At 41.1% G+C, this 14,233-nt stretch overlaps 1 protein-coding gene across 1 annotated transcript in view; it reads left to right on the top strand.

Moving 5' to 3' along the window:
• Positions 1-13,192, top strand: part of megf10 (multiple EGF-like-domains 10) — a 95,609-nt gene extending 82,417 nt beyond the window's left edge. Inside the window, exons 14-25 of the mRNA XM_024381561.1 lie at positions 2,883-3,029; positions 5,072-5,206; positions 5,543-5,671; positions 7,232-7,360; positions 7,543-7,671; positions 7,960-8,088; positions 8,457-8,684; positions 8,996-9,135; positions 9,979-10,102; positions 10,251-10,295; positions 10,390-10,593; positions 10,793-13,192. Coding sequence (XP_024237329.1) covers positions 2,883-3,029; positions 5,072-5,206; positions 5,543-5,671; positions 7,232-7,360; positions 7,543-7,671; positions 7,960-8,088; positions 8,457-8,684; positions 8,996-9,135; positions 9,979-10,102; positions 10,251-10,295; positions 10,390-10,593; positions 10,793-10,959 — 1,706 coding nt within the window. The 3' untranslated portion in view covers positions 10,960-13,192. The remainder of the gene's footprint in view (positions 1-2,882; positions 3,030-5,071; positions 5,207-5,542; positions 5,672-7,231; positions 7,361-7,542; positions 7,672-7,959; positions 8,089-8,456; positions 8,685-8,995; positions 9,136-9,978; positions 10,103-10,250; positions 10,296-10,389; positions 10,594-10,792) is intronic.
• Positions 13,193-14,233: the final 1,041 nt, after the last annotated feature.

Below are 14,233 nucleotides of genomic sequence, written 5' to 3'. Positions count from 1 at the left end.
TTGAAGTTTGATATGGTACAAAGATGTCATGTTTTTTTGACAGGCTTAATGTTAATAAACCATTAGAGCAATTCACTTGTAGATGTTGTTCGTGAAATTGAACGACTGAGGTCTACTACATGTATGTGACCAAAACATTACACTTGAATTTCTATTTGCAAGTAGAATGCACCGTGTGTGGGAGTCCCTTCACCCTTTCTACTTCAGTTTTTGCTAAGCCTATGATTTAACATTACTTCAGGTGTGCTACCTCTGTTTACTAAAAAACAATGAGACGTTACCAAGACTGGGCCTTATTATAGCCTACAACTAATGCCCAGATGATTTCCTTGTCAGGGCACTTGGTTGGGAAAGACTGAGGGCCCTAGTCCAATCAAATAGCCACATTTGGTAAATGTAATACATCACAAATGGAAAGTTGCTGCATTGGAGACCCTGGTACTATTGTGTTTGTGTGTGGAGCTTTGCCAGTAAGATGGTATTGACAGAAACCATCCCCGTATGATGCATTTTATATCATATGATGCTAAATGCATCATACAGGGATGATTTCTGTATTTTGAAAGTTATACGTCTTGAAAACTTGATTGCTGAGAAGCAAAACAATTTGGGTCTATGCCAACAATGGACTAATGAAACAAATGCCAAAAGATAGTTATTGGGTGGAGTTTTCCTTTAAGAGGCTGCCGTCTGGTATTAAACCCTGCAGCAATCTGGAAATCAATCCCTGTAATTAGCAGATTTACAATACCAAGCCTTCTTCAGCTGGGTCGTATTCATTAGGCGCTTAAATGGAAGAAAAGGGACTGAAATTGTTTTTGTTTTCTATTGCAAAATGTTTCGCTACGGTGTGATTGTGTGAATGAATAGAACCTTGGGCTATAGTGTAGAGTTAGTTAACCCTCACCCTTGTATGCTATGTGTTGTCCAACTGATACTGATGCTACCTATACTGATGCTACCTATAGTGATGCTGCCATTGTCAACTCAAATCACATTTTATTTGTCAAATGCGTTGTTGACAACAGGTGTAGAGTAACAGTGAAATGCTTACTTACGACCCTTTTTATTTTTTTATTATTGAATATCCAAAACATACTCACGGCCCTTCCCAACAATGCAGAAAAAAAAACATTTTTAATTTCATGAAAAAAAAATTCAGACAAGGAATAAATACAAAATTAGTAACAATAACTTGGCTATATACACGGGGTACCAGTACCGAGTCGATGTTCAGTTACAAGGTAATTGATATAGATATGCACATATAGGTAGGGTTAAAGTTACTATGCAACTGGATAGAAATAAACAGTAAGATAAGAGACCAGTGACTCATCAACAATGGGTAAAGTCCCACTTGCAGTTAAAGACTGGGTTAATGCTAGAAACATGAGCTTTGCTTATGTGGTGGGTCACAGGCACAAAAAAGGTTGTGGAAGACCTTAAGTACCCATTTCCCTCCCCATACAGCTGTCCATCCCATCCCAACACCCCCTCTCCAGCTCACACCCACCAGGAAGATAGTGAGGCCCCTCCTAGCTGTCACACCCATTCCTACTACCAGCCACCCGTACTTAGACCAGGAGTTGAACAGCCCTCCCTCCTTCCGTATGTTTTTTGATGGCCTTACAATTTCTTAACAACACCTAAGTCAGACCCAAATTCTTATAGTATATGAAGGCTTTATAGATGTTCTCTGATTCAGAGTTGAGATAAACACAGGAAACTTGGACTTTCCCACAAATACAGCAAATAATTATTTTGTATTACTAATAATTTCCTAATATCCAATTGGTAGTTACAGTCTTGTCTTGTCACTGCAACTCCCATATGGACTCGGGAGAGGTAAAGGTCAAGAGCCATGTGTCCTCTGAAACATGACCCTACCAAGCCGCACTGCTTCTTAACCCGGAAGCCAGCCGCACCAATGTGTCAGAGGAAACACTGTTCCCCGGAAACACTGGCGACCAAAGTCAGTGTGCATGCACCCGGGCCGCCTCAAGGAGTCGCTAGAGCGTGGCGGGACAAGACCTCCTGGCCGGCCAAACCCTCCCCTAACCTGGACGACACTGGGCCAATTGTGCGCCGCCTCATGGGTCTCCCCGCTGCCTCATGGGTCTCCCTGCTGCGACATAGCCTGGAATCAAACCCGGGTCTGTAGTGACGCCTCTAGCACTGCGATGCATTGCCTTGACGTCAATCGGAGACAGACCTGTGTGGACTTGTTTGCGTGAGCCCTACGTTGTTTGTGTTCCCAGGTATCCACTGTGAAAGTGTGTTCCGAGGTATCCACTGTGACAGTGTGTTTCGAGGTATCCACTGTGACAGTGTGTTCCGAGGTATCCACTGTGAAAGTGTGTTCCCAGGTATCCACTGTGAAAGTGTGTTCCGTGGTATCCACTGTGACGGTGTGTTCCGAGGTATCCACTGTGAAAGTGTGTTCCCAGGTATCCACTGTGAAAGTGTGTTCCGTGGTATCCACTGTGAAAGTGTGTTCCGAGGTATCCACTGTGAAAGTGTGTGTGTGTGTTCCGAGGTATCCACTGTGAAAGTGTGTTCCGAGGTATCCACTCCCACTGTGACAGTGTGTTCCGAGGTATCCACTGTGACAGTGTGTGTGTTCCGTGGTATCCACTGTGACAGTGTGTTCCGAGGTATCCACTGTGACGGTGTGTGTGTTCCGAGGTATCCACTGTGAAAGTGTGTTCCGAGGTATCCACTGTGAAAGTGTGTTCCGAGGTATCCACTGTGAAAGTGTGTTCCGTGGTATCCACTGTGACAGTGTGTTCCGAGGTATCCACTGTGACGGTGTGTGTGTTCCGAGGTATCCACTGTGACAGTGTGTTCCCAGGTATCCACTGTGACAGTGTGTGTGTTTCCAGGTATCCACTGTGACAGTGTGTGTGCCGAGGGCCGCTGGGGGCCAAACTGTTCCCTCCCTTGCAACTGTAAGAACGGGGCCTCCTGTTCTCCTGACGAGGGCACCTGTGAGTGTGCGCCTGGGTTTCGGGGAACCACCTGCCAGCGCAGTGAGTATTTCATATCTGACCAATTATTGTGTTAATGGCTCATATTGTATCTGATTGTGTTGGATTTATATAGAACGTTTCACAACTTATCAAAGGACAAGTTTGACCCTGGCCATGACCCCACTCTCAGAAGGTGTCAAAGGGGGAGTTGGTATATGCAAAAAACAATTCACACATGGCTATATTACACACTTGTACAAGTCTGAAATAGGACAAAGATAAGCCAAATTATTAGTATTGTTATTATAAACATATAGTACCAGTCAGAAGTTTGGATACACCTACTCATTCCAGGATTTTTCTTTATTTATACTATTTTCTACATTGTAGAATAATAGTGAAGACACCAAAACTATGAAATAACAGATATGGAATCATGGAGTAACCAAAAAAGTTTTAAATAAATCAAAATATATTTTAGATTCTTCAAAGTAGCCACCCTTTGCCTTGATAACAACTTTGCAACCAGCTTCATGAGATAGTCACCTGAAATGCATTCCAATTAACAGGTGTGTCTTGTTAAAAGTTCATTTGTGGAGTACAGGGTGGTATACAGAAGATTTGGTAAAAGACCAAGTCCGCATTATGACAAGAACAGCTCAAATAAGCAAAGGAAACGACAGTCCATCGTTACTTTAAGACACGAAGGTCAGTCAATCTGGAAAATGTCAAGAACTTTGAAAGTTTCAAGTACAGTTGCAAAAAAAACGCCACAGGAAAGGAAGACCCAGAGTTACCTCTGCTGCAGAAGATAAGTTCATTAGAGTTAACTGTCTCTCATGAGGACCGCCACAGGAAAGGAAGACCCAGAGTTACCTCTGCTGCAGAAGATAAGTTCATTAGAGTTAACTGTCTCTCATGAGGACCGCCACAGGAAAGGAAGACCCAGAGTTACCTCTGCTGCAGAAGATAAGTTCATTAGAGTTAACTGTCTCTCATGAGGACCGCCACAGGAAAGGAAGACCCAGAGTTACCTCTGCTGCAGAAGATAAGTTCATTAGAGTTAACTGCAGGAGGAGTTGGTGTGATTATTGGTTGGTATTATTCTACAATGTAGAAAATAGTAAAAAAATGAAGAAAAACCCTTGAATGAGTAGGTGTGTCCAACCTTTTGACTGGTACTGTACATACACTGAGTGTACAAAACATTAGGAAAACATTGCTCTTTCCATTACATAAACTGACCAGTTGAATCGAGGTGAAAGCTATGATCCCTTATTGATGTCACTTGTTAAATCCACTTCAATCAGTGTAGATGAAGAGGAGGAGACAGGTTAAAGAAGGATTTTTAAGGCTTGAGACAATTGAGACATGGATTGTGTGTGTGTGCCATTCAGAGGGTGAATGGGCAAGACAAAAGATATAAGTGCCTTTGAACAGGGTATGGTAATAGGTGCCAGGCACACCAGTTTGAGTGTGTCAAGAACTGCAGCGCTGCTTGGTTATTCATGCACAACAGTTTCCCATGTGTATCAAGAATGGTCCACCACCCAAAGGACATTCAGCCAACTTGACACAACTGTGGGAAGCATTGGAGTCAGTATTGGAGTCAGCACCCTGTAGAATGCTTTCCACACCTTGTAGAGTCCATGCCCCGGCAAATTGAGGCTGTTCTGAGGGCAAAAGGAGGTGCAACTCAATATTAGGAAGGTGTTCCTAATGTTTTGTACACTCAGTGTAAATATAGCACTTATAAATATGTTCCCAAAATGTCCAGATTTTCCAGAAATGCCGGTTGGTGGATTCCTGGAGTTCCTGCTTATTTTTACCATATTCTGGTAATCTTCCAACCGGGATTTCTGGAAAACCTGGGAATCTTGTGAAGTTACTGGAATTTTGCAACCCGATAGAGGGGTAACTCACCCTGTCCACCTGGCACCCAGCTTGGTGATATGCAGCAACCATTTTGTACTAGAAATGTCCTAAATCCTTCCATTGACATCAATGCGTGATTCATGCTACAGTTACATTCAGTGAATATCTCAAGTCAGTATGTGTCTCACTCTTAAGTCTGACTCATTATTCTCAACCTGTCCTTCCAGTCTGTTCACCAGGCTACTATGGCCACCGCTGCAGCCAGGCCTGTCCCCAGTGTGTCCACAGCATTGGACCTTGCCACCATGTCTCTGGCCAGTGTGACTGCCTCCCAGGGTTCAAGGGAGCCCTCTGTAATGAAGGTGAGTGTTACCCGGTATGACACTCAAACATAACCTTGTATGACACCTTTTTCAGTACATGCAACACTGTGTCCGAGTGCTTTATCCAAGTCATTTCCATCAATTATTTTTTTTATTAATTATTTCCTTCATAAGGCTACTTACCTGATAGACTGGGATAATTAATGTGTATTATAGTGATATGAAAACATTGCCACAAGAGTTATTCATTAATGTTATATGGCGTAACTCTCCGCTATGAAAAATAGCATTGACTCTTCTTTGTCCAGTAGGGGTTGTTGGCTCACTTGTTGATTTAAAGGTTGTGTCTCACTCTCTCTTGCCCTCCTCCCCCAGTGTGCCCCAGTGGTAGGTTTGGGAAGAACTGTGCGTGGGGGTGCACCTGTACCAACAACGGAACCTGTAACCCCATCGACGGCTCGTGCCAGTGTTACCCCGGCTGGATTGGAAGCGACTGTTCACAACGTGAGAACTCTCAAAGGACTTTTCACACTATTGTGCCATTCTGAACCAACCTGGTTCACGTTTCCTCATAATGTCCTTTTAGCATTGTTGAAGAAACTATACAGGATGTTCACCACAGCTCGTTACAGCTTGGCTTGGCTCGGTTTCGGCACAGAAATGTCTTGTAAAAAGCCTGTGTGACCCTGTCTATCTGCATCCCCAGAGTGGTAGAGTTCATCTTATTTAGTTAGGTCAATTCAGCAAATTAGTTGAAATTCAATTTTGGAGAGATGGAGAGATATCCTATTGTTTTCTTAGATTTAATATGGAACTGACATTAACTTATTTATTTTGTGGATTAGGTTTGTTTCTTAGGATTGGTAGAATATGCCAGAATATGTTGAATGTATTGTATATCCTATCCTTAGAATCTGGATAACATTCCATGCTAAAGAACAAATCATAATCCAGTATTTCCCTGCTTTGTTGTACCAAGTCATGTCAGAAGTCCTGAAAGTCATAATTTTGTATAACAGAAAATTATTAAATTTAGCAAAACGTCTCAAATTACAAAACCATTAGATTAATTACACCAAAAACACTTTTAACACTTCCATTTTGTACACATTTACCATCTCTGCTAATCTACTTGACAAGCCCCTCGTCAGCTTCACTAGTCTTCCTAGCTCCATTAATGCCCATTAAGACAGACCACAGGTGCTACTTACTGCGACCCTTGACTCTGAACGTGTTTTGAGCGAGACACTCTCCACATTAGATTTACCGGTCTCTGACACCATTATCTAAGGCGCTGACATTTGCTAGCCCCTCGGCCTGGCTCACGTTACTGCCAAGTGAGGAGACCTCCGTGACCCCTTTTGAACTCTCATGACCCCTATTGATCTCTGCATGACCCCCTAACTCAACACAATCTTAAAGGACCCTGGGATACCCTGCATGGGCTGCCTCATCATCACAGATGTGTGGCGACATGCTTCGCATTCTGAGTGTCGAGTAGTATTGACGCCGACCTCTCGTGTAGCCCGATAACTTTCGCCCAGCATAATGTTACATCATGGACTTTCCAGGACGAATTCCTGGGAAGACATTCTGAGGGAGAACATTTTCTGTTTGTAATAGGGCACTATTGGGTGTAGTAGTGTGGCTAACAGTCTGGGGATTGATGTACTATGGCTCCCTCTGGTGTTGGTTTATGATACATGGATTTTCAGCCCATATAAATACTTCTGTGGTTCATTCCTAGTCCTTACCCTATGAGCACAAGTTCAGGAGATGTCTTTTTGGTTCAGGAGATGTCTTTTTAATGCCTAGGGTCCGCTGGTTTTCTATTCGTCCTGGTTCTTCGTTGCTCAGTGGCTCAAATATTGTCATTGGTTAGCAAGACAGTTCACACCCCCTGGTTTTCCCAATTATAGATTAGTTACTGAATAAAGAGGAAGTAAAACCAGAATTCTTGCTGCTTTCAATCCCCACTCTGTATAGTGTTTTCTGTAAACATCTTTTAGTGTACTGTAACATCGTCCCCAGGCTCATACTGTGGTTGTTGTCCTTGTCTTTCAGCTTGTCCCCCTGGTCAGTGGGGGCCCAACTGTATCCACACATGTAACTGTCACAACGGGGCCTACTGCAGTGCCTATGATGGGGAGTGCAAGTGTACCCCGGGCTGGACGGGCCTCTACTGTACACAACGTGAGTCACACACACACACACAAGTACACACCCCATCTAGCACTGCCCACCTCATCATGACACACTGTCATAAAACTTTGTATTTAGATCCTGTGTAAAAAATATATTTCATAACAGGCTGTATGTGACCACACTTCAATCAAATGCTGACCTAAGACTGATAGTATATGAATCCATTGCAGGCTGTCCATTGGGCTTCTATGGTAAGGACTGTTCCCAGACCTGCCAATGTAAGAACGGAGCCGACTGTGACCACATCTCTGGCCATTGTACCTGCCGGACCGGCTTCATGGGACGCCACTGTGAGCAAAGTGAGTTTATGTGTCATCAGAATAACTACAGAACACAGGATACACATGATAGGAGTGAGAGCTGGGGTCAAAAATCATGCTATTGAAATATACTCATAATGTAAATAGTTGTCTCTTAATGTTAAAATTATTCTCCTAAATGAACTGGCATTGTAGTGATGTTGACTCCAACTCAGAGAAGCATGACAAGTTCTCCTGTACAGTGTTGTACATCAGTAATGCATGGTTAAAGAATAAATGAGTAACGTTGATTGTAATATGCTTGTCGATTACCTTGCTTGCTCCCAGAATGCCCCCCTGGTTCCTATGGTTACGGCTGTCGTCAGGTTTGCGACTGTCTGAACAACTCCACCTGTGACCACATGACGGGTACTTGCTACTGCAACCCCGGCTGGAAGGGGGTGAGGTGTGACCAAGGTGAAGACCGTTACATATTAGAACAAACCTGGCACTGATAAGATGGTTTTGAATCCTACTGCTGACACCAATGTGGTGTTTATTTGGTGGTGCAAGGTCCCGAGGCGTGATTCAAACCTGACACCTTTGGGATCAGACTCAGACACGTAATTGCTGCTCAAAGAACAATATCAATATACTGGCCCAATACCAAACTGATCCTTAGCCCCTACCACTAGGCCCTTGTTAGTGTCCCCTTGCAAATCTGTAAGAGTAAGATAAGTAGCATTAGGGCACCTGCACTCTAACAATAGCTTCTGAGGGGATGAATAAAGTTGAGTTAGTTGAATTGAATATGTCCTAGACCTAACTTAATCCTTCTTCCATAGCTGGGGTGGTGATCGTGGGAAACTCCAACAGCCTGACTAGCGCTGCAGTGCCTGTGGACTCCTACCAGATCGGCGTCATTGCGGGCATCATCATCCTGGTGTTGTTGGTGCTGTTCCTTCTCCTCCTCTTCATTGTGTACAGGAAGAAGCAGAAGGGCAAGGAGACCACTATGCCTGCTGTCACCTACACACCCACCATCCGCGTCGCCGCCGACTACGCCATCGCCGGTAAGTATAGGCACCATTGCCCTAGTGATTTGGCGGTACTATAGCCTCATCTTTTATCTATATTTTCAATTCAGTTGCATATACTTTTATCCTGTGGTCAAGTTATATCACTATGACAGTACTGTGAAAATATTTTTTTGTCCCTGCTCAGTTCACATTTAAAATAGCCTTTTTTTTTCAAATTCCTACTGCAGTTGCAACAGAAATGAATAGCCACTTCCCCTTACTAGCATGTATTCTAATGTGGCTATACATGTGATGAAATGGTTTTTAGGTCTGACTTAAGTAAGCAGTCTATCTCGGTCTTTCAGATGCAGCGCACCCACAAACGAGTCAGACACCCAGACATCCCAACAGACATCCCAACAGCAACTACTTCTCTAACCCCAGTTACCACACTCTGACCCAGTGCACTAGTCCCCCACATGTCAACAACCTACCCTACGGAAAGGTAAGACCCCTTTTTAATGGACTTGTGATAAAGAGCTTAGCTTGATGGTAAATTTGCCATTTAACTGTGCACTGAGTTTGCCAATTCCCTTAGTATACCATTTACAAACCCTCCCTATTGAACTACATTTTCATGAGGTGTGAAAAGCGCTAGGTAAAAAATAAATCGATTTTCAATGTTATTTGATGGAATCATAGAGATGATAGTTGTTTTTCCAACTTTAAAACCTTTTACTGCTGTGGGCTGAATCAGGGCCACAGTCTTGGTACCTTAAACAAATCTACTATGAAACAAAAGTATATACTTCACACACATGGTTATGGGCTTAAGAAAAGAAAACACCTGTACCGTGTCAGATAGAGAGTTGAAATGTATAATCAATTTTGAGTTTGCATCCCAATATTACACTTTATATACATCACAGAAGACTGAAATATAACAAAACTGTTTGACATAGAAACACTGTATTTTCTTTGTTTAAAAAAAAAAGTATATTTATTCATTATGAAAAAGATTAATAACATTTCACCCATGAGGCCAAAGAGATCACTTTTGGTCATTGACTACAGGAAAGGGCTACATAAGATACAGTATTACTGCATTGTTGAGAAAGAGCAAGTAAGACAGGCATTTCACTGTACTTCATATAAAAAAACTGCACAGCACATGACAATAAAAAATCTTGAAACTTGCATACTAATACTTATGGTACTGTATATATGAAGGTAATAGCATTTTTCCACAACAAAAGCATACAGCTAACAATAATTATCAGTAATTCCATATAAAGTGTTAAAAGCCTGGATCATTACCATAACCATGGTGTTCTGGGATGTACTTAAGGCTAAGAACAACCAGTTGTTTGTGAACCTGAAGAACGTGGACCAGAGGAAGAGGCTTCCCATAGCGGACCACACTGGAACCCTGCCTGCCGACTGGAAACAGGGGGGCTGCTTTAACGAGCTGGGTGAGATCACACACACCAGGACACTATACACGCACACACACAGACAGACAAGCATATTTCACACATATTTTAAAGTGAGTGGTTTTAATGCTTTACGTATCATTATAATGTACTTATATATTTTTCATATCATTCTTTATTGTACCAGGAGCTTATGGAGTGGACCGACGATACATGGGGAAATCCCTGAGAGGTAGGCTCTTATTACTGTATATCATATACTGTATATAATAAAACACAGGTTGGTCAGTTTGAATTTCGTATCTGACTTTTTCTCTGTCACTCAGACCTGGTGAAGGGAACGCCCTATCACGCCAGCTCCTGTTCCCTCAACAGCTCAGAGAATCCCTACGCCACAATCAAGGACCCACCCCTCCTGATGCCCAAAGTAGAGTGCGGCTACGTTGAGATGAAGTCACCCGCACGGCGAGACTCGCCCTATGCTGAAATCAACAACACTAGTCCCACAAATAAGAACGTCTACGAAGTCGGTGAGTAGGATTTTTGTTTCTCTTATTTTTAACCTATACCTATCCATTATGACCATTGAAGGTCCTGTCTGGTAAAAAAAAATGTGGGAGGGGGTGATACTGTTAGACAAATTCAAATTAAATTAATATTCCCAAAGTTTGAAAAAAATTGTGTCATTGCAATGTTGCTAACAGTATCTGAAAATGCTTGCATTTCAAGAACCCACTGTCAACGCCATCCACTCACCTGGGAACAGCAACGGTCACGGCCCCTTTGGCCAGGACCCGTACGACCTACCAAAAAACAGCCACATCCCCTGTCACTATGATCTCCTGCCCACGCGGGACAGCCCCCCGTCACCCCACAAGGAACTAGACAGCGAATGAGCTACCAGAGAATCCCGCCACTAGGAGTTGGACAAGCGAATGTGCTTCCAGAGACTCAACAAGGACCCCACCCCCTCTACCCATGGCTCAGCTAATGAATGCTCCTCATTTGCTGGCATACTGTATGCTCATTCGCTGCACCATTGTTTTCTTGCATTTGTTTTTTTATTATCACTATAATCATTCTTAATCACGTTTTTTTTTTCGGAGAGAGGAACTCTTATGTTGCCTCAAGTGTCACATTCACAATTTTCTTTATCAATGTAGACATGACTGTTATTTGTGAAAAGTTTGGTTTTTTGAGGTGCTTGAGTAATATTGATATACAGCTTTTGACAGATTTTCCTATATGAAGTGTTCAGTAAATAATTTCAATCACCGGGGACTCATCACCTGCCTTTTAAAATCTATAGCATACAAAACAAACCTCAATGTATTATTGTAACGATGAAAGTGAACTTTAACAGTATTAGGAATCCGCTAATTAACCAGTTACCAGTATTTTAGCCATTTTTTCCCTTATTTTTTTCCCCCCTTTGTTTTTTGTTATTAGTACTGTACGATTGAGCATTGTTGTTTGTTTGTTAGACAATGTAACTGTTATTGTTGTTGACAAATCTTAATCTTTTTTTAGTCTGACATCAATACTAAAGTAACCAAAGGTTTAAGTGCCATAGTAAGTCAAAGTAAAGCTTTTCTTTTAAGTTCCTTTTGCTCTTTTAGTGGTGGATTATGAGCAAATAGTTGAATTGTGGCAAGCATTCAATCACACAGTTTGAGGTCTATTACTATAAGCAGAGTTGTGTCAGTTACTGTTGTGAGAACAAGTTTAAATGTATTGCCATAATTCTTTCATGACACTTCATAAGAATTACATAAAGCCTGTTATAACCTCCTGGAAGGTCATACAACTGACTGCAGAACACCGTAACATTCCATGTCAGCATTATGTCAATTCAATTGTGAAAAAGAGCGGGGTTTTATTCCTGGTTATGAAGGCATGTTGAAGGAGGACCACTAAAATATCTCCAGATTATTAAATATCTCCAATATTAGATAATTAGATAGACTATGAGTTCATTGGCAATTACCTGTGAAATTGTGTTTAGACTTTTAATCAAATTTAGAACAGGAAAACTATTAATATGATGTACTCTGTTGTTAAAATATGTAATAGTAATTGAACTTTTATGCAGTGCAATTAAAAGGGCTCAGTATCATTTAAAAAAAAAATTAAATAATAAATAATTTGTAGTAATAATGCATAAGCTGGACTTTTGCATCGCAATGAAATGAAAGACCTTATCAAAAAAACAATATAATGAGACAAATTCAAGATTCACATGAAATACTGTATAAGCCTACATTTCCAGAAAATACTGTATAGGCCTATATTTCCATAAATACTGTATTTGTTCAACATTAGATTTAGAACTCTTTGTGTATTCTGCATGTCTTTTCACGCATTATGAATGGCCTAAAAGACAGCCACAAGTCTTAAACTATTCTGAGCCAGATATGAAATGTATTTGTACAAAAATGATGTATATAGCTGTAATCACTTGAAAACGAGAAGTGATGTTTGGTGTTGATGTAAAAAAATAAATCAACAACACACCATGCCTTCCTTTTTGTATGTTATTAATATATCACACCCTGTGCTCCGTTCTTTGAGGTCCAATCAGAATAGCATAAATATCAAACTGTAGATAAGACTATATTTCACTAAATTATTTTCATTACAAAGAATTCCATAATAATTAAATCCCTGTTCTCTTACAAATTACAAGTTTCACAAGGAAACAACATGACAGTTTGACAGTGGCTTGACATTGGTTTCTTGAAGGCTGACAAAACTCTAGTCACTTAAACAATATATTGTTTTTATACCATTAATTGTTTATAATGCGTTATAAATAACATGTCACTAAAAAACAATACAATTCAGGATTAGTGTTATTGAAAATGTAGGCTATTGAAATTGGACACGTGTAAATCTAAATGTATATACACATATTTTTGCTCGTTTGTTTTCAATCACCCTATTCTACTTAGACTTTTTCTAAGAGTTTCACACTTAGTTTTCCTCCCCAAAGAAATCTCATGACAAGGATTTAATTTTAATACCACTTGTTATACATGCTAAATATTGCATTTTGTCTCTTTTTTGTTTTTTAATAGGATCCATGTACTGTATTTGCAAATGCTTTTCAATAAAATGACAAAAATGTGACCTGCGTTCATGGCACATAAATGAATGATGCATAGGCTAACAAAAAAAGTGAGAAGTGATGAAGATGTCATCACCTGGGGACACAGGATGCAATTACAGAGTTTCTAACCCAATATTGTACTGTTTTTGAAAGGTCAGTGCTATCTGGGATCCTCAGGAGGTCCTAACCTTAACCTCTACCCGAGTCCCGATTTTCATGACTTGTGACTCTACTTGGACCCAACCATTGGTGACTTGGAGTTGCCTTCTCGTGACTTGTATTTGTATTTGTACTTGGACTGGATAGGTTACGATAAGCAGAATATTAGCAGCACTAGGTGCCCAGAGCAACGAGGGTTCTGTTTTCTAGCAGTAGGAAGGCACACTTAGCCTATGATAAGCTGCAAGAGGGGGGGGGGGGCTATGTTCCGGCGCCGCCTCCAATCATAGCATACACTTCCCCGCAACCACCAGTCTCCAGCTTACTATTTTGCTTTGCCTGGTTGAGAAACAGGAACTTCTTTACGAAATTGAAAACAATATTAGTATTGAGTTTAATAGTAAAGCAACAGTCTAGCTATTTGTCTCTCGCTCCCCTTAACTATAGAAAAGTAGTCTGTCTTTGAATTTCATCTTCCTCCCACTTTCAATCCTGCATCCCATAGCCAGAATCTGACAAGTCAACCTTTAGTATTCAGTTTGCTATAAAAAATAACTACACAAATATCAGTAGGTGATTACAGATAAGTAGCTGAGAGTTTGACTTGTGTAGTAAATACAATGAACAAACATTTAAAAAGCAACCCGTAAAGTCCCATGTTTCATGAGCTGAAATAAAACGTTCCCAAAATGTTCCATTCGCACAAAAAACGTATTTCTCTCAAATGTTGTGCTCAAATGTGTTTACTTCCCTATTAGAGAGCATTTCTAACCAAGTCAAGATAATCCATCCACCTGACATGTGTGGCATATCAAGAAGCTGATCAGTACACAGGTGCTGGGGACAATAAAAGGCCCCTCTAAAATGTGCAGTTTTGTCTGGCAACACAATGCCACAGATGT

Source organism: Oncorhynchus tshawytscha, linkage group LG20, assembly GCF_018296145.1.
Source record: "Oncorhynchus tshawytscha isolate Ot180627B linkage group LG20, Otsh_v2.0, whole genome shotgun sequence".
Classification (NCBI taxonomy): Eukaryota; Metazoa; Chordata; class Actinopteri; order Salmoniformes; family Salmonidae; genus Oncorhynchus; species Oncorhynchus tshawytscha.
This window is presented reverse-complemented; position numbering and strand designations above follow the sequence as displayed.